General features: G+C 50.3%; 1 protein-coding gene across 2 annotated transcripts; it reads right to left on the bottom strand.

Annotated features, from left to right (window-relative positions):
• Positions 1-2,685: 2,685 nt before the first annotated feature.
• Positions 2,686-14,916, bottom strand: S1pr3 (sphingosine-1-phosphate receptor 3). 2 transcript variants are annotated; one of them, XM_026407377.2, is made up of 3 exons: positions 14,733-14,916; positions 5,939-6,143; positions 2,686-5,840 (listed from the first exon to the last, which is right to left on the bottom strand). In XM_026407377.2, exons 2-3 carry the CDS (start codon positions 5,950-5,952, stop codon positions 4,856-4,858), a joined length of 999 nt encoding a protein of 332 aa, XP_026263162.1. In that variant the 5' UTR covers positions 5,953-6,143; positions 14,733-14,916; the 3' UTR covers positions 2,686-4,855. The 2 variants fall into 2 exon arrangements, with proteins under 2 accessions (XP_026263162.1, XP_026263161.1); XM_026407376.2 differs by having other exon boundaries at positions 2,686-6,143.
• Positions 14,917-17,885: the final 2,969 nt, after the last annotated feature.

The following is a 17,885-nucleotide window of genomic DNA, read 5'->3' as shown; positions in this document are numbered from 1 at the left end:
GGGTGCCACCAGAGGCTGTCCCCCTGGCTGCAGCTGCATTTGATGGGCACAACCCCTTTTGTAAGCAGTCTTCTCACCCTCATCGGTGCATGAATTCCTAGGTGGCAGGCCCTGCACTGGGCTTGTGGAATAGAGAAGGAAATATACAGGGTTTCTGCCTGAGTTTCTAATCCAGTGGGAAATCAGCATGGGTACCCACGTGCACACACGTGCACACATGTACACACACACACAGGAGGGTGTTGGAGTGTGACCAGCCTTGCAATACTGGTGCATCCAAGTTCAACAGGACCTGGTCAGTCTGGGGCTCTGGGAAGGCTTGGCCCATTGGGCATTGACATGGAATGTCAGAAGACACTTGCAACCGTGTTGGAAGGCAGGAGAGAAGAGAGGCTCAGGACTCCCTGGTGCAGGTGAGACACTGGCATCAGAAGGATGGGAGGGGAGGGGAGAGGCTCCTAGTCTCCCTTCTTTCTTCCTCACAGTGATCTCAGATGCCCTGAATAAATGAATCCCGGACGTAAAATGCATAGGTGTTTCCCCAGGGCCTGGAGAAAGATTTTCACAGAAAAAAAAAAAAACCACAGGAAATGAAACAATCCTGTGTTCAAGTATCTATTTGGTTGTCTCACCTTGGACTGTTGTAGATAGAAAAATACACACTGGGGAGCAAGACCAGTCGCTCTGAGCTTTCGAGGTTATGAATCCACACACAAGTAGACATTTTTTTACTGCAGCCAAAATCTCTTAACCACTGAAATCAAGCAGCCATTAACCAAGCAGAAATGAATGGACAAATCCATCTCTGAACAATGAGTTACATTTTTTTTTTTTTTGGTAACAACTATGTGTGAGTTGCAAGTGGAATGTTCTGTTCATTTGACTTTTGACTGTAACTTGTTCCCGAATATTGTGAAATTCAGTATGTGAATGTCTCTTTGTATTCAGAATTAAAACATTTGGTGTTTAAATCCCAGGGTTAGGAGACGATGCCATGTAAATTTTAATGTGTAATTATAAGATACTTATTACTTTTAAAAAAGCATTTGGCTGGCAAATTATACATATTGATAAGTGAGTGATTATTTGAAAAATTTGTTTCCATTAACTTTTGTGAAGCAAAAAGATATGATTGTCTGGTTGTGTGGCCAATTTGCCCTTCCGGCTCTGAGTTTGGAAAGGAATTGGCTTCTCCAACATCCCTGAGGAGCAGAAATACAAAACTAAAAGTTTTCTAATCTTTCTTCTCTGAAAAAACCATAAAGCCTAAGTTAATTGGCTGTTTTGGAGATCTGACAATTAACAGGCAACGATAATTGTCTTAGGTTCCCTCCTCACCTTCAAGGAATCCAATTAACTTCTTCAGGAAACGATGCTGTTTCCAGTTAGACTCCATCACCACGCACGCGTCTGTCGCTTGCCTGTGCTTCTGGGCTCGCCAGGCGTAGGATATGGCGCAGCAGCCTGGGTATCATCACTATGACCCCAGAGTGCAAGGTGATACACCTCATTCAGGCGGCGCTGCACTTCTCGTTATCGTTGGTTATCAGAAAACGTGCCTTTCTTATGGGGATAGTGGTATGTGCATTTCTGATTACACAGCAACCCCTTTGAATATTTGACTTAGATACTAAAAACATTTGGGCATCGAGGTTTTGCACTTGTAGATACAATTTAAAAGCATGGAACTGCCAATGTAATTAGACGTTTTCTATACAATGCACCTTGTTACATTTCTGTGAAAGGCTTGTAACCAGCGCAGAGTAACTATGGCTGAAGGGTTGAGCGAAACAACCACTTCTTAAAACAGTTCATTGTTTCAATGACTATCAGTGTAAGTCCGCTGGCAATAAAGGCTATTGCGAAAAGTCTCTTTCATTTGGATGATGGATCTTGTACTGTAAAAGAGAGGAGGGCAACTTGGAACTTTTTTTCTTTTTTCCCCTAGAAAGTAGTACTCTCGGTTATTCCCCCTGGGAAGGAAAAACGGTGGCTAGGCAGAAGCCATTCTCGGAGGTTTATGTTAATTTTGCAATTTAGTGCCTAGTTTGCCTTGGACCGAACTGAAGGAGGACAGATTGCCGGAGGGCTCCAGTCCTTAGTTGTGTAGGGGCACGACATTGTAAGTTGTAACAAGCATCACCACCAGAACACTTAGGTTCAATACCAGCTTCTCTTTCCATGGGACAGAAGGGAGAGGCTGAGCCTTACCATTTGTAGTGGAGATTCTGAACTACCCACTGCCTTTGCTTAAATAACAGCCAACCGAGCAGAAAGAAACTTCCCATCTCTCTGGGCTGGTCTTTATTGCAATGGGCCTTACAATCTCCTTCCCATCCAAAGAGCCCACTGTGACGCTTCCTCAACGCAGAAGAATCTGCCGGAATTGGTGCACACAGCATCCGGTCCACCAAAGCTTCAATGAATAATGAGAATGGGCAAGTCTAGGGGGAAGCGGTGATCTGGGGTTCTAAGTGTTGTTTATCCCCAAGTTGCTGAGAAGCACAGGTACCAATGAGCAGCAGCCCAATCCCCGCACACCCCGAGGGGTGGCCCCGGTGAAAACAAGAAAACAATCCCGCCACTCGGGCTCCCCAAAACTGGTTTACGTGGGGCCTTTTGGTTTTATTTATTTATTTATTTATGTTAACAAACATACATTGGAAATAGTAAAGGTTACTAACTGCAAGGAGATCTAACACAGATTCTCTGTGGCATATAAGATCACCCTATTTCCAAACTTCAGGGCTACGACTTGGACACACTCAACTTCTAGTGAGGAAGTTGGTTAGCTTGTTAGGAATGTGCATATGGATATTGAAGGTGGTTGGTTTTTTGCATATATCAAATGAGCATAATTACTTTCTTAGTGTATTTTTAAATTCAGATGGCTTAAAAGTTTTTGCATCATCTCCAAGAAGCCTGTAGAGTGCCTCTTGGAGGGAGTGACGGATGTGGCCCCCGAAGAGGGTCGATGAATGAAAGCTGACCTGTGCAGATACTAGAGAAGTCACGGTTATGGACCAAAGTGTGACCGTAAGACACAGCATACTGACAGAGAGACCCAAGGCCCCCAAAGCAACTCCACAAATTTCATTTCCTATGTGAAAATGCATTTTGTCTCCCTTATACATTTCTATTGTTCTTGTTCTTAATCCAGAACCTTCAATAAAGCTTTCCTAGAAATGCCCTGGCTTTTCTCATGCTATCTGATAACCAAATAAGCTATTTTTCAGTGATGTGGAGTCTGCAACAGTAGAGGCCTCGTGGAGCATTTCCTCACCAATATCTCAACAGGAACAAAAAAAAAAAAACGAGGAAGGTCTTTGGTCAGTATGTACAGGTTACCCAGGACCCACGGAAAGCTTCCTTGATAAGAGCAACTTGCCAGGAAGGAATTTCTCTAACAAAGAGTCATTCATGAGTTGAGATTGCTCTCTTAGATATCAATAAGGCAAAATTCTCACTAACCCTAAAAAAGAAAAAAAACCCAGTAGGGGGCGCTGACGTGAAGTTACCCCAAGGGAGAAGCCTTCTGAAGGTGGCAAGAGCACAGAGAGTGTGTATCGATGCCAGCCCTACACACAGACTCATTTTCCTTCTGTGTATACTGTATGTACGATCCTTGGGGAAGAACACGAACAAGGATGCTTCTTAGTAATTCTTTTAAAAGGTAAACACAGTGATATAGGTTCAACTGGTGTTGAAAAATAAAATTACAGTATCATGTCGGTATTATAATGCATCTCTCTGAAGCCTGAATGAGTTGTCAGATTGCATTTTCTAACCTGACAATTAAGCTGCTCTAACAGTCGGGATCCGTGTCTGCTTTCAGGAAACTGATTTTGCTGACGGTCCCAGCTACTCGTGGGTGACAGCTCTGGGAGATGACGGACTCTGTACTTTTCCAGTGCAGAATCCAAACTTGACCTAGAACCAGAGTTCTGTCTTCTAACCCTCTCCTTCCGATGGAAACTCCCCCGTTACAGGAAGCATACCACAGCCCCCGGTGACTTGGTGAGGCCCACCAGGATGGAGGGCAAACCCTGCCCCTCCCTCGTGGGCTGTTTCTTTGGTTAGTTGGGGAGCCCGGGCTCTTGGGAGATCCTGGCTGTGATTTGCACAAGTCCACCTCCCCCCAGATTAAGTGCTCTCTCACTTTTGGATGTGTTTAAAGTTCTCCAGGAACACCTGACAGAGGGACACAGGGCTAGTCAGACCCACACATCTGGGGCTGGCCTGGGAGAAGCCTTATTTGGGGAATTTAGGCCTTAACATTTTTCTTACCATGAGGCTTCCCAGCAATGTAAAGAGGCCCACCTCATTCACACCCAGGTCCTTGTACCTGGTGCTGCAGTCGGAACACGTTTGCAGGACTGGTTTCCTAACTGGGCGGGGTACTGAGACTTTTAGGTCAGCACCACGCGGCCAACGCCTGGAACGTGAATTCCATGCAACACAGAAAGGGACAGATACACAAGCACCCATTCAGTGTAGTGTGGAGTTACGAAAACGTCATCCAGAGGCACGCTGAGAAACACCCTGTGCATCGCGTAGCCCTCCCCCCCCCCCACCTGCCCTCTTTGTGAACAACGGATCAAGGCATCCAGAGTTCAGTAGAAGGCCGTGGATGACGTCAGCAGCTTCACAGTTCGGTGCCCGACACAGACAAAGCACGCTGTCTATGGAAATGGTTTGGTGATTCCTGGCGTCCCCTCCTCAGGAGACGGCCCCCGGGGCAGGTTATCAGGCAACATCAAGTAGATCTCCTGAGTCTCAGCTCTTTAAGGGTCCCCGTGGAAGCGACACATGCAATAAATAAGAGCTTGGCTGCAGAGCTGGGCGCGCGGAGATGTCACTTGCAGAGGATCCCGTTCTGGAGTGTTCTGTTTCCGTCGATGATGCAGGGTGTGGCGGCTGGGTGGGGCAGGCCATCCTTGATCTTTGGGGAGTGGCTGCTGTTGTTGCTGGTGCTGGATTGGCTTCTGCTTGGGTCCAGAGCCGGCTGCATGGGCGAGGCGCGGGCCCCCTTGCCCCTGACCAGGCAGTTGCAGACCAGACGGAAAAAGGCGCGCCGCATCTCCTTGCTGGCCAGCGTGTAGATGATGGGGTTCATGGCGGAGTTGAGGACCGCCAGCATGATGAACCACTGGTCCTTGAACAGGATGGAGCACTCCCTGGCCCTGCAGGCCACATCTACGAGGAAGAGGATGAAGAGGGGCGACCAGCAGGCGATGAACACGCTCACCACGATCACCACCGTTCGCAGCAGGGCCATGGACCGCTCCGAGTTGTTGTGACTGGCCACCTTGCGGCTGCTGGACTTGACCAGGAAGTAGATACGTGCGTACAGGATGACGATGGTCACCAGGATGGCGATGAAGATGCTGATGCAGAAGGCGATGTACTTCTTGGAGTAGAGGGGCAGGATGGTGGAGCAGTCCGGGAGGTTCTGCAGGCAGTTCCAGCCCAGGATGGGCAAGGCGCCCAGCGAAAAGGCAATGAGCCAGCACATCCCGATCAGAAGGAAGACCCGGTGCTTCTTGTTGGCATCATAGGGCCTCATCTTGATCATGGTCAAGTGCCGCTCTATGGCAATGGCCAGCAAGCTGCAGGTGGATGCCCCGAGGGCCACAAACATACTGCCCTCCCTGATGAACCAGACCGTCAGGGACAGGCTGAACGTCTTCTTGCCGGACATCAGAATGTTGACCTGGTAGACTATGCCAGCCAGCAGGTCGCACAGAGCCAGGTTGCCGATGAAAAAGTACATGCGGTTGTGAAATCTATTGTTTTTCCAGATGGCGATCAAAACCATCAGGTTCTCTAAGACGATGAAGCTGCAGACGACCAAGAAGAAGATGGTGGTGAGCGTGCTGCCACCCTGAGAGGGGTCCTTCAGCCTGCCCTCCAGCTTCCCCACGTAGTTGTAATGTACCTGCAGAGTCTCATTCCCGGAGGCCGCCTGGGGACCCGGAGGGAGCACGGTGGCCATCGCTGGGCATCGACAGGCGGTTACCTCCACAATCCACCAGGGGGCGCTCGGGGAGCGTTCATCTCCAGAGCCCAGCAGGACGGCGGCTGGCCGCGGCTTCAGGAAGGGGTGCAGGGGGGAGTCCAGGAAGAAGGTCGCACACCGCCTCCTGCAACAGGATGAAAGGAGAGAGCCCGGGATGAAGCGACGGATCACCACCTGAGGAACCTCCGCGAGGAAAATGCGGAGGCCTTTGGACAGCTGGCCTGGTCAGGGCTGCAGAGGGTTTGGAAACCCAGGCCAAGTTTCTAAGTGGTGGAGGGAAAGCGCTTCGGGGTCTGGAGCTACCAAGGTGCGAAATGCAGTCATGTGGCCCGACCGTCCCAAATAAAGGTTCCACTTGAAAACTTCCAAGCACCAGGAGATGCCACCCTGTCGGTCTTTCTCTACCACGTGGGAGTTACCTGGAGGGATTCAAGATTCTCTCAGAACTAAACAAAACAACAAAACCCTAAAACACAACAACAACAAACACAACCAACCAAATCCACACACACACACACACACACACACACACACAAAAGGGACCACAGGATGGAATCCAGAATGACGGACGCCTGCCCCGTTTTCAAGACCTCTCAGATGAGACTTGGAGTGACGTGGTGGGGAGCACTGATGTGTCCTTGGAAAGCTTGCCCTGGGGTCTGGTGGGGGGGATTGGGTGTGCCTGGCAGAGGGTCCTGAGGCCTGACCACCATGCAGTCCCCACAGGAAGAACAGCTGAGGGCAGGGTGTGGACCAGGCAGCCGCGTGCACCTGTGTTCAAAGCTTGGCGAGGAAGGAGCTCGAACCTGCCAACCTGGGCTGGTGCTGAGGTTAAGGGAAGAAGGACCAGCAAGAGGAGCCCTGCAGGCTTTGAGGTGTTCGACACGCAGAGGCCTGGGCTGGGGGTGTAGCTCAGTGCGAGGGGGTGCACGGAGCATGCTTGAGGCCCTCTGTTCCATCCCCAGCACCTCCAGGGGAAAAAAGAAATCAGAGGCCTGAATGCGAAGCAGAACTACATCAGTGCTTGTGAGCCAGAAGAAACGGCGTATCTGAGAGCACTGTGGGGTCACCCAGGCACAAATCCAGGCACGGGCCCTTGAGGGGTTCCGGATTTTAATACTTCCTCCACTGAATCCTGACCAGTGGTCATCTTGATGGGCATCCTGTGTAGTGACCACGATGCAGACCCAACTATCAAAGCAGAAATGGCTTTCAGTAGAATTATTTTTTTAAGTTGTAATTGACTCATAGTAACTGCACATCTGTAGGGGGTACAGTGTGACGATTTGATCCTCCACGTGGACAACACGTCATGATCTAATCAGGGTAGTTGGCATTTCCTTCTCCCTAAAAATTTGTCATTTTTCCGTGTTGGGGAGTTTTGAATTCCTCTCTTTTAGTTCTTTATAAAATATGTATTGAATAGCTGTAAGCTGTAGACACTTACTGTGCTGTAGAACCCTGGAACTTATTTCTGTATCCAACTATAACTTTGTGCACATGATCCAGCCTCCTGTGGCCTGCTCCCCTTCCCAGCCTGTAGTCATCACTGTTCTACTCTCAGCTTCTATGAAATCCGCATTTTAGCTTCTGCATACGTGTGAGGTCCCTCGACACCTTTCTAGACTCACTGATTTTTAATTCGAATTATTTGAATATTTAAATATCTCATGAAGACCAAATGAGGTTGGTTGAGCCCGTTATGCGTATCCAGTGAAGATGCTTTACTCTCCTGGTGTTGAAGCCGCAGACTTACATCTGGTTCAGGGAAGCTTGGATCTCTCGGCAACAATATGGGGCATTGCATTTTGGGGTCCAGTGTACTGTGAAGGTCTCACTCACCATGAGTTCCTTCCTGTGTGTGAATCCAGGCCCTGTGAGGGCCTCAGTCCCTTGAAGGGTGCAGGAGCTTGCACTGAGGCTGCCTTGTGGGGCTGAGAAGCCAAGGTAGCTTTAAGATGTCTCCACACCCTAGTGACCCTCCAGGCACACAATCTGTCCAAGCCCTCGCCTCCCTACGTGATGGTGGAAGTCAGATTTTCCCAGATGGGCAGAGAGGGCTCACGACCTCTTCACAGAGGTTTCCTCCAGTGTGCTGCAGCCTGAAGGGGTTGGTTGTTCTGGAAGCCCCAGGCTGTCTGAGCTGACGTGGTGCTCTGCCTGGAACTGCTGGGCCCCTCCCCCATGAGCTCCGTCTGGGATCGCAGAGGGCTTGGGTCAAGGTCAGCTCGAATGCCACAAGACGGCAGCAGCCTTTGTATGTTGGCCAAAGCCCTCTGCTGACTTCAGAAAGGAAAGCGCCCAGCTCTGGAGTTGGGTTGACGATGAAGGACAGGAGGGGTGGCCTACCCAGGTCTCTCGTGTCACTCATTAACCCACCCCCAGGGCTGTCTCATCCAGCCCTGCTCCCCAGCCAGCCAGGACCTTGGGGTTCTCCTGGAGGCAGACAGAGCCCCTCGGTGGGCAGTGTTCCCATAGCCCCCAACCCGGATGTTTATTCAAATCTTGTCTGTCCTTCAAGCCCCGAGTCACATTCTACCTGCTCTGTATGAACTTGACCCGAGGCTGCATATCACTTTTTAAAAGTTGCCAGCAATCTTTCAAAGAGCAGAGATGATAAAAAGCAGCTGAATTTTTCTGAGCAGTTCAAACCCATGGACACCCGGACGCTTTGCCTGGATGACCTTATATCCGGTGTCTTTCCCAGCATCTTGGACATGATCAGGTGCTCAGCAGAGGCTTGTGCCCTTTATGTCTGCTTGTCTAGTTGTTTCTTTACCTGAGAGAGTGACCGGAGGATACACTCCCCACTCTGCATGGTGAGGGGAACGGGCCCTGGCATCGTGTCCTGTGGATGCTGGGCCCAAGCCATCCCCACGCGGCTGCTGAATGGATCCTCGGGACCTTGCCATGTCCCACCCACCTCCCCTCCAGGCTACCAGTTGTGCTGTCCAAGACACCTCCACATCCAGGTTTATCTCAAAATGTCCCTGGGCAATCCGCACCACCACCACCAGGGTTTTCTGCCTCAGAAAATGACACTCTGGGACAAACCCTGGTTCTCCAGGCAGGCAATGCAGGGAGGTCTTGATCATTCACACTGTTTTGGAGCTAACTCCTCCTGTCTCCTGTGTTGCGGTTTCCTCCACCATAACCCCACACCTCATTCTATACACCTCAATGCTCCCTTGAAAGTGTTGCACACTTTGGATTTTGCCTTGAAGTGTGTGTGTGTGGGGGGGGGAGGGAAACGAGTTCCTTCAAAATGGCCAAATCTGGAGACAGAACAATACACAACACTATGCAAGCTCACATTTTTTCCTCTCCCTTCCCCTGGGTAAGACTGCACAGAACAACAGAAAAACAAAACGAAAACAATAAAGACGAGCAAGCAGCCATCCAATGACCACAGTAAAACTAGCAGAAGATGTGACAGAGACCCACAAGAAGACCATGACTCGAGGGTGAACACGCTTTCCCATCAATGCTGGATTTATCATTTCCCTTAATTAAACATTCATCACTCACAGAGTATATTTTTGCAGGATGTCTTTTGTGAAATACGATTCTCTGCATTTGCATAACTGGAAGATATCAGTCTCTCTGTGGAATCTAAAAAGCTTATTTTCTCTGGGTTATCAGCATTTACAAAGCTAGCCCCATCCTGAGAGCTAAGTGCTGGGCTAAAAGCCAAAAGGCCATATTGGTTTTGGCTCTGCCTAAACACTGTTGCGAATGGTCAGAAGCATATCATGAGCAAGTTCTTCCCATGACTCCTAAAGGGTGCTAGCCACAAACCTCAAGTTTGTCAGACGACAGCTCTGTCCCCAGCAAGCTCAGCTCAGTCCTCCCACTATTGGAGCGCTGGGTAGTCAATCTGTCCCCCTCCACACACAGACACAATCTAAATACCATGAGATCAGCACCCTGAACAGCCCCAGGTGAGACCCAGCCCCTCAGGCTACCTAGTGCCCCTCCTGGTCACTAGCCTCCAGGGTGACCACACTCTTGGGCTTGTCATCCTGTGGTGAGTTTCACCTGTTTCTGCCCCTCACATAAATGATCCCCACAGGACATGAAGGTGCGTGACACATTTCTCTCACCAGGATGCTCATGGGAATCATGCGGGGGGGGGGGGGCGCGGCCAGTCCTGACTGCTCTCATCCATCACGTGGACAGACATGTCACCCTCTCCTCAATCTCGTTTGTGATTCCTCTACAGCCCACATGCTGTTTGTCATCGGGCTTGAGAGAGGGTGTTCTCCGGGTGGACACACGCCTGTGCTTCTGTGGGCTACCCCTGCTTTCTGAGGGGCACGCTGGTGTCTGAGATGAACTTCTGCCACGACTCAGGGGTGCTGGGCTTCCTGGAGGTTAGCGCTGACGGCAGCTCGTCCCCACCCACCCCCATCCTGCAAGATGGAACCAGGACGGGAAGCCAGGTTGGCCTTCATCTCCAGGGCAAAACCCACACAGAATGGAGCCTCGAGTTCTGTTTTAAGTTAGAGGCTAACTGTCCAGAGCTGGCAGTGACATGTTGGCTGCTGTTTAATTTCCACCCCAAACACTTAAAAAGACAGCCTAGTGCTGAGAAATGAAAGTATGGGGCAGGCAAGTTCAGTGCAGAATCGGAAAGCGGTGGCACGTGGCAGAAGTACAGACGGACGAGCCGCAGGGTCTCCAGCCAGCCACAGTGTCCTGCCTGAAGCTCACCAGCACAGAACACTCCGTTCTGAGTCCTGCCCCGACCAGCCCTCCCTGGCCACCCTGGCAGCCCCTCACTCCTGCTCCCTCCCCGGCTCTGCCAGGGACTCAGGTTTTCATGGTCTGTGTCTGCTCTCCTCCCCGCCTGCCCCTGACCGGATTTTCAGTCACTGCCTGTGTCAGGAGAGCCTCTGCTCACCCCCCACTTCTCCTAGGACTGTTTCCTAACAGCTTTCCCTTGGCCTCATGGACCTGGGATCACCGGCTTACCCCAAGGCATTTTAAACACCAACATGTTCACTCTTTTGCCCAGAAGAAATAGGACACCTTCTAGAAGCTGATTCCATGGCGGATGACCCCAAGTTAGACCCCGCCAACGTTAACCGTGGCTACCTTCCCCCACTCCCACAGGAGCATCTCCTGGGGGAGGTGAGCCTGGGAGAGGGGGCCAGATGGATTCCAGATGTGCTTTCTACTCTAGCCATTCACTTTCTCCACATGTCAGTTTGAAAAATAAACAAACTATAAAAAGAAGGGAAAGGAAAAAAAGAAAGAAGGCTAATATTTCTCCCAAGTCTAGCACGCCTCCACCCCTCCCCCTCCCCCCACACATAAAAGGAAAGCACAGAAGATAGGAAGACATTTCCCTGGTCACATGCAAGATGCTGTGTTTTTAAAAGGAACATTCTCCTGGGAAAGTCCACCACTCAGTCCCCCAAACTGAATGGAAGCACCCAAGATTTGCCAATGAGCAACATTTCTTGAAAAGCAAGAATTTCCCTTTTTTCTTTTCATTTTAAAGAATTCAGAAAGGAAATAATGAGCTGGCCTTTTCACGGCTCCAGCGAAATTCCTTTGCTAATGAGTCTTTTCCCTTGCTCTGGTTTTCTTGGGTGACCTCATGCGGCCTCCAGATAGTTCATGGAAAAATGCAAGCTTTACACATGGTCTCACGTGCCTGACGCTTTGATCTAGGCCCTCTAATGAAGCTCCCTGGGAGATACCAACCGCCACAGTCACACCAGGAAAAGGTTTGGCATCTTTTCCCACTTTTCTTCTTCAAAGCATGGAGCTGGATTCACTTTCCTGGTGGAGATTCTTGCTTTCTGGTGGTTTCTCCTTAGACCAATCTTTAGCAAACCAGGCTGGGATGCTTTTACAAATCTGGGCAGAGTCCAGGACCCCTGGACAGGGGGACTGTGTCCAAGGAACCTCGGGTACTGGCCCCACACAGGCACCCTGTGAACACCCTCCTAGGCTTCCAGACTGGTCCAGGGGAGGCAATTGAATCTGCTCCCTTTTGCTTTCTAACCAATCTTTTCAAACGGTTTCTGCTCTTGTTCTCAAGAGCACAGGATTGGATCACTACTAAGATTTCCACAAAATGAATGTAGAGGTGTGGAAACAGGCTCGGTGAGGAAGCCAAAGGCAAATTCACACAAGCGGTGTCCTGCCCAAGAAGTCCACCTGTGGTCCATTCTGTGCCAAGGCTAGACACACAGTACCATTTGCTGTCTGAGGGTGCACAATAGGAAACGAGAGTTGGGGGAGGAGCCATTTGCCCTAGGTCACAGAGTCTGGCTGGGCTGGATGTCCTTGTCATCTGGTTCCCATGCACGCCATCAGGGATAGGCTCTTTGGGAGGCTGTCACCTTGCCACATGTCCTTCTACTAGGAGGTGATAAGAATTTTCCCAGTATGCTTTACAGCCGAATTGCCTAGCTACTGTGCTGGCAAAATATTGGAATGATACTCTGGGGACTTTACTGAAATATTTAGAAAATTCTGAAGCCAGGAAAATGGAGAAGTATGTTCAAGACCCAAAAGCTGGCTGAGGACCTGACTCGAGGACACTGTGCTTGACCATACCAGCAGCATGCTTGCTGACAGGACAAAACCCACCCACTGGACGTCACACTCCAGACCCCAAAATGTTTTCACCTAACAGGCCTATTGCCTTGTTGCGTTGAAGCAGCTTCCGTTCCTCAAAAATAGAATGCAAAAACAAACAAACAAACAAACCAGAAAACAGGAGACTTTATGCCCAGGAGCTGTGATAAAAGCCACCGTTGAAATGAATTATTAACTGAAACTATTTTTCCTCAAAACATTATCTCCCAAAGTCTTCTGGAAAATCTCTTAAGGTATTTAATTGAACAGAAAATGCATGACACAGGAATAATATAAATGGTTCCGAAAGTGATAAAGAGGACTTATAAAGCCAGATGTGAAGACTAGAGGGGCATGGTAACCTACAGCACCACAGTTCCAGCTAGCTCTGTGAACAGTTGGCTGAGAGGTTATCTTCAGGCTTTGGCAGAAAAAAAAAGTGTTGTACAATAGGGAAACCCCCAATTTTTCCAGATTGGGATATGCCCAAATTCTCATTATTGAGAATATAAATATACTGTGGATATTGAGGAAGATGGAAGAGATACCATGGAAATAATTCAGCGTCATGATTTCCAGAAAGAGGGAAATCAGTCTCTAAATTTTGAGGAATCAGGTCACTAAGAGTAGACGTAAAGCTTCTCCTACAGGAAATGAGAGTTTCTAGCATCCAAATATGGTAGAAAATTAGGACTGTCCTGAACTTAAAAAAAATCACAACTGTTATAAGGAAAATGGCATTTTCAAAGCTCCAAACTGGTTTTGACTCCATTCTCTCTTATATCTTAGGTGGTAGCCCTAAAGGGCTGGCTTTGAAGGGTAGATAGATCTCTGGTGTCAGAAAACAGGAATGACTTTGGTAGGGCCCATGTGAACAGTTGTGGGTTTGTGGATTTAAAACACCCAATGTGCAGTTCTTCCATGGCAACACAATAATTCATCTGAACATTGAGCTCTGTATCAGTTAAAATCTGGTCACTTCCACGACCCAAGCAGAGCATGTGCACACATACATCCCCCCACCCGCCACCTACCACTCAGATAAAAAACAGCCCTGGTCATTGAGGAGCAGAACAACAGCCTCCCCTATACTTTCTAGGAATTATAGTTTCCTTAACCCTGCCTGCAAGATTCGCATCTATGAAGAAAAGAATAAAAGAATATTGAAAAAAAAATAAATCACACCCATGTGATTATGTAAAACATCGGATAATTTTACTGTTCAGATTTGAGAAAGCAACCCAATTCTGGAAGTCTCCGAGTTCTGGCCAGGGGCACAAGACACAGGATGGAAGAATCCTCTGTTCACGCTGCCTTTTCTTTTCTGCAGTGTTCAAATCAAAGTGTGTTCCCTTTAAAAATCCAACAAGGAGTCCCTCTCTTACATCTAAATATAAAATCGCCACAAGGAAATATGCCATTGGGAGTGTCCAAAGCCAGAGAGAGAGAGAGACAGAGGCAACAGAAAGATAGATTGAGACAGAGACCCTGGTGAGACGGGTCTCTTCCTAGGCTGCACCTCAATTATGAAACGAACCGTGCCCATCTCCTGCTGGGAACTTGGTGATTGTGTTGAGGGGACTTGGACTTCCAGCTCCCATCTTGACAGCCTTCACTGACTTGTCAGAGATATGTTAGGAAAACTGGAATGTGGTCACCAACTAATGGTCACCTAAAATAATGATTTTTTTCCAGGCGCAGAAACCCAATCCTCCTCCACCCTCAGGGTCCTCAGGGTCTTCCTTGGAGGAGGCCACCGAACATTTTTAATTGCCCAAGGAAAATCATAAAGGAACTTCAAGCCACTTCAGTTTCATTCAGTTGATCCCACCCCCGCCCCTCCAAACACACACCAGATCAGCTTTTTTTAAACGGGTCCCAGGGTAGTTCACAAGGAATCGCCCTCTCGGCCCCTTCCTGGCTCGGTCACTGGGGTGGATGGCGGGGAGGCGGGATGCTGATGTGGAGCGCTCTGGCGGTGAGTGAACTCCGCGTCCAGGTCACCGCGGCACCCAGGGCCGGCTGCGACTTTGTCCCCAAAGTGGGCCCCATGGATCCCCCAGGCCACCCCACCCGGGTCCGCGTCCACGAGTCCCCAGGACCAGGACCGTCCGCTCACCTCCGTCTGGAAGGGGCACTGGCCCCCCGGCATCCTGGCGGGTGGGTGCGGAGGCGACCCAGGCGCCCCTTCCTCCGCTCAGATACGGGTTTAGGGGGTCGGGAGGTCGCTCCTGCCCCGGCGTTTGGCTTGAGCTCGTCCTGCCAACTCGCTCAGGGCCGGGTCGCTGTCGCCTGTCCCTGGATCTGGCTGGCTCAGTCTCTGCTCCAGCGAGTCCGAGCACAAACTTTTCCAGCGGCCCGCGGGGGCGGGGCCCCGCAGAGCCCGCCCCCCGCCCCACCCTCCCCCCGCAGAGCCCGCCCCCGCCCCCCCCTGCCCGCCTGGCCTCAAAGTGGCGCCAGCCCCCGCAATCCGGCCCCTCGTACCGGAGCAGGGGCTCGTCACCCAGTCTGGACGCCCTCCTGCCCCATGCCTCAGTCCTCTGGGGGCGCCGCGGACCCCCAGGTCCTGGGCCCAGACCGGTCCCCACACCTGGCGTCCTCCCCGCGAGTTCCACGGGCGCCCCGGGACCCAGCGGGGACAGATGATCTAAGTGGATCTGCGCGCTGGGCCCGGCCCCTGTCCGGCGAGAGCTGAGAGCGAGGGTTCGGACTGATGCTGCTGTCGATTATTCCATTATAAATATTGTTATTGCTATTGTGAGTCATGTGGTTATTATTGTCCTGATGGTCACCGTTTCCGTCTGAAATTGACTCTCCGCAGGCTTGAACTTGTAGGTGAGCCTCTGGCAGGATTTTCTTTTGGATTTCTTCCCTCCCTGCCCTTCTCCCCTCCTTCTCTGCCCTCCTCCCCTCCGGTGCGGGGGGGGGGGGGGTCTCCGCCCTCCCTCCTACCCCTCTGACTGCCAGAACCCAGCTCCTCGGGCGAACGCGCTCCCGGCTGCGGTTCCGGCGCCGCGCGCCCACCCTGGGTCCACCCTTGGTCCAGCAAATAGACCGGCAGCAGGAGGATGACAGCTGAAGCCCCCCATCTCCCCCCAAACTAGCTATGCTGTACCCCGAACTGCGGCCAGGATCTTCTCCCTGTGCGTGGAGAACAGAGGTCATCCCGGTGAAGTCTTTAAACAGAAAGACCCCCTGCAGGGAATGGCCAAATTGTCCATTAAACGCCAAGAACAGAGACTTCAATGGCCTGAATAGGGAAACCATCCTAGAAGCTTTGGGGAGGAGGGAGAGGGGGAGACACAAAGGCAGGAGGAACTCAAGAGCTGTTATTCAAATCAAGACTGTAAATTCCTGGGCAGACAGAGTTGAGCCCCTAGAGAGAGTTTAGGGTGTTGGTGTCAAGAGCTCCGGGGACATTTTCACGTTTGTCCTTTTACCTCCTGAGGCTGAGTCCGATGCATCCTTCCCTTGGAACAGGGAGCATATGATTCTTAGGGGTGCATTTGCATGTTAGGGCAACAGGGTAGAAGTTGGCCAGCACCTCTCCCCGTTCTGTCACCTGGTGAGAAATGCAAGCCCTCGGGGACATGAACCCTGCCCAGGCAAGGCTGCAGGGCTCTGCTTACCCTAGGACTCACTGGTAAGGTGGGCCCCTGAGCTGGGAGACCAGCTCAGTGTTTTCACACCGTCTAATTTGCCTAGCCTACCAAATTTGCTCACCAATTTGCTTTCAGAGTGCTGAAAAAACCAATTTCTGACTCCAACTGCAAGTGGGACCAAATGTGTTTCCATTTGTTTGACTCCTACAGCATCAAGTCAAGAAAAGGAGAGGAGGGAATGTGTTTCATGGACCTTTGCCATATCTGGTAACAATAAACAGCCTAGCCACTAAATCTACAGCACACACACACACACACAAAAAAAACGTCCATCAGTTCATTAACAAGTGTATTGAGTTACTTCCCACTATGTAAAATTCACTGCTGGGGTGCTGGCTGAACTTTGACCAGCACCCATGTCTTCATTCACAGAGAAAATCATGCTGGGCATTCATGAGTTTTGCTGAGGCCACCAAAACCAATCTTGGGATGGACTCCAGCAGTCCTGAGGATAAAGTGGGACTCTTGATTCTCCACTGAAGATTTCCATAAGAAAGACACAGGGATTTAGCCCATAGCATCTCACTAAGGGGTCCCTACAACTCCTCTTTCAATTAAGTTTCTTTTCCCCAAAGATGCCTAGTTTGGAGAAGCTCTCCCCACACACAGGCCTCTCATCATCAAGTGCCTCATCTTATCCCTGGACTTTAAGACCCAGACACTGGTGCCTGACAATAGGGCACTCTGTGCCCCTGGAGACCCTGGAGAGGGGCTTCTCTCACTCCTTCTCTGGGGAGAATATTTCTCCCTACAATTCTGCATCCCTGGTTGGTGAGAAAAGCAATTTAACAGAGGGATACCGGTTTCTAGGTATGAGAAGGAAGAGGGGGGAATTAGGAAATCCTCATTCTGCAACCCTGGATGAAATAATTGAGTCAGACAGGGTGTGCCAGTAGGTGTGGTGTAGTACCGTAGGTGAAAGTGTGCAGGCAATCCGGTTAATCACCCAGTGCTCATTGGAGGAGAATAAAAGGCTTTTCCACTTTCCACAGAGCCATTTGGTGGTTGGGATGGTTAATGTTATGTATCAACTTGACTGGGCCATGAGGTGCCCAGATATTCAGTCAAGCATTATTCTGAGCATGTCTGTGAAGGTGATTTTGGATGAAATGAACATCTGAATCTGTAAACTGAGTAAAGTTGATGGCCCTCCTCAGTGTAGGTGGCCCTTTTCCAATCTGTTGAAGGCCTGAATGTATTTTTTTTTAAGACAAAAGGCCAACACTGTCCCTTGTTAGAGTCCGTCTTCAGACTGCTTCCACAATAGTGTAGATGGCCTCCGAATTGAGCTGGGGCATCAGCTCTATGGATTGTGGATTTGTCAGCCTCCATAATTGTGTGAGCCAGTCCCTCATGGTAGATCTGTGTGTGCCGTGTGTGTGTGTGTGTGTGTGTGTGTGTGTGTGTGTACATCTCCTCTTGGTTCTATTTCTTTGGGGAGCCCCAACTTATGGTATGGTGGCCCCAGAAAAATCTTTTCACAGGTAGGGCTACGATGGTGGAAAGGAGCCCTGAGTAGTGTGGGTGACTCAGGCCTTGTGGTCACTCTGTCTGCAAGGTGACAGACAAGCCAACGCTGCTTCCTCTCTGCTGGCTGGCTCCACATGCAA

Source organism: Urocitellus parryii, chromosome 13 (genome assembly GCF_045843805.1).
Source record: "Urocitellus parryii isolate mUroPar1 chromosome 13, mUroPar1.hap1, whole genome shotgun sequence".
Classification (NCBI taxonomy): Eukaryota; Metazoa; Chordata; class Mammalia; order Rodentia; family Sciuridae; genus Urocitellus; species Urocitellus parryii.
This window is presented reverse-complemented; position numbering and strand designations above follow the sequence as displayed.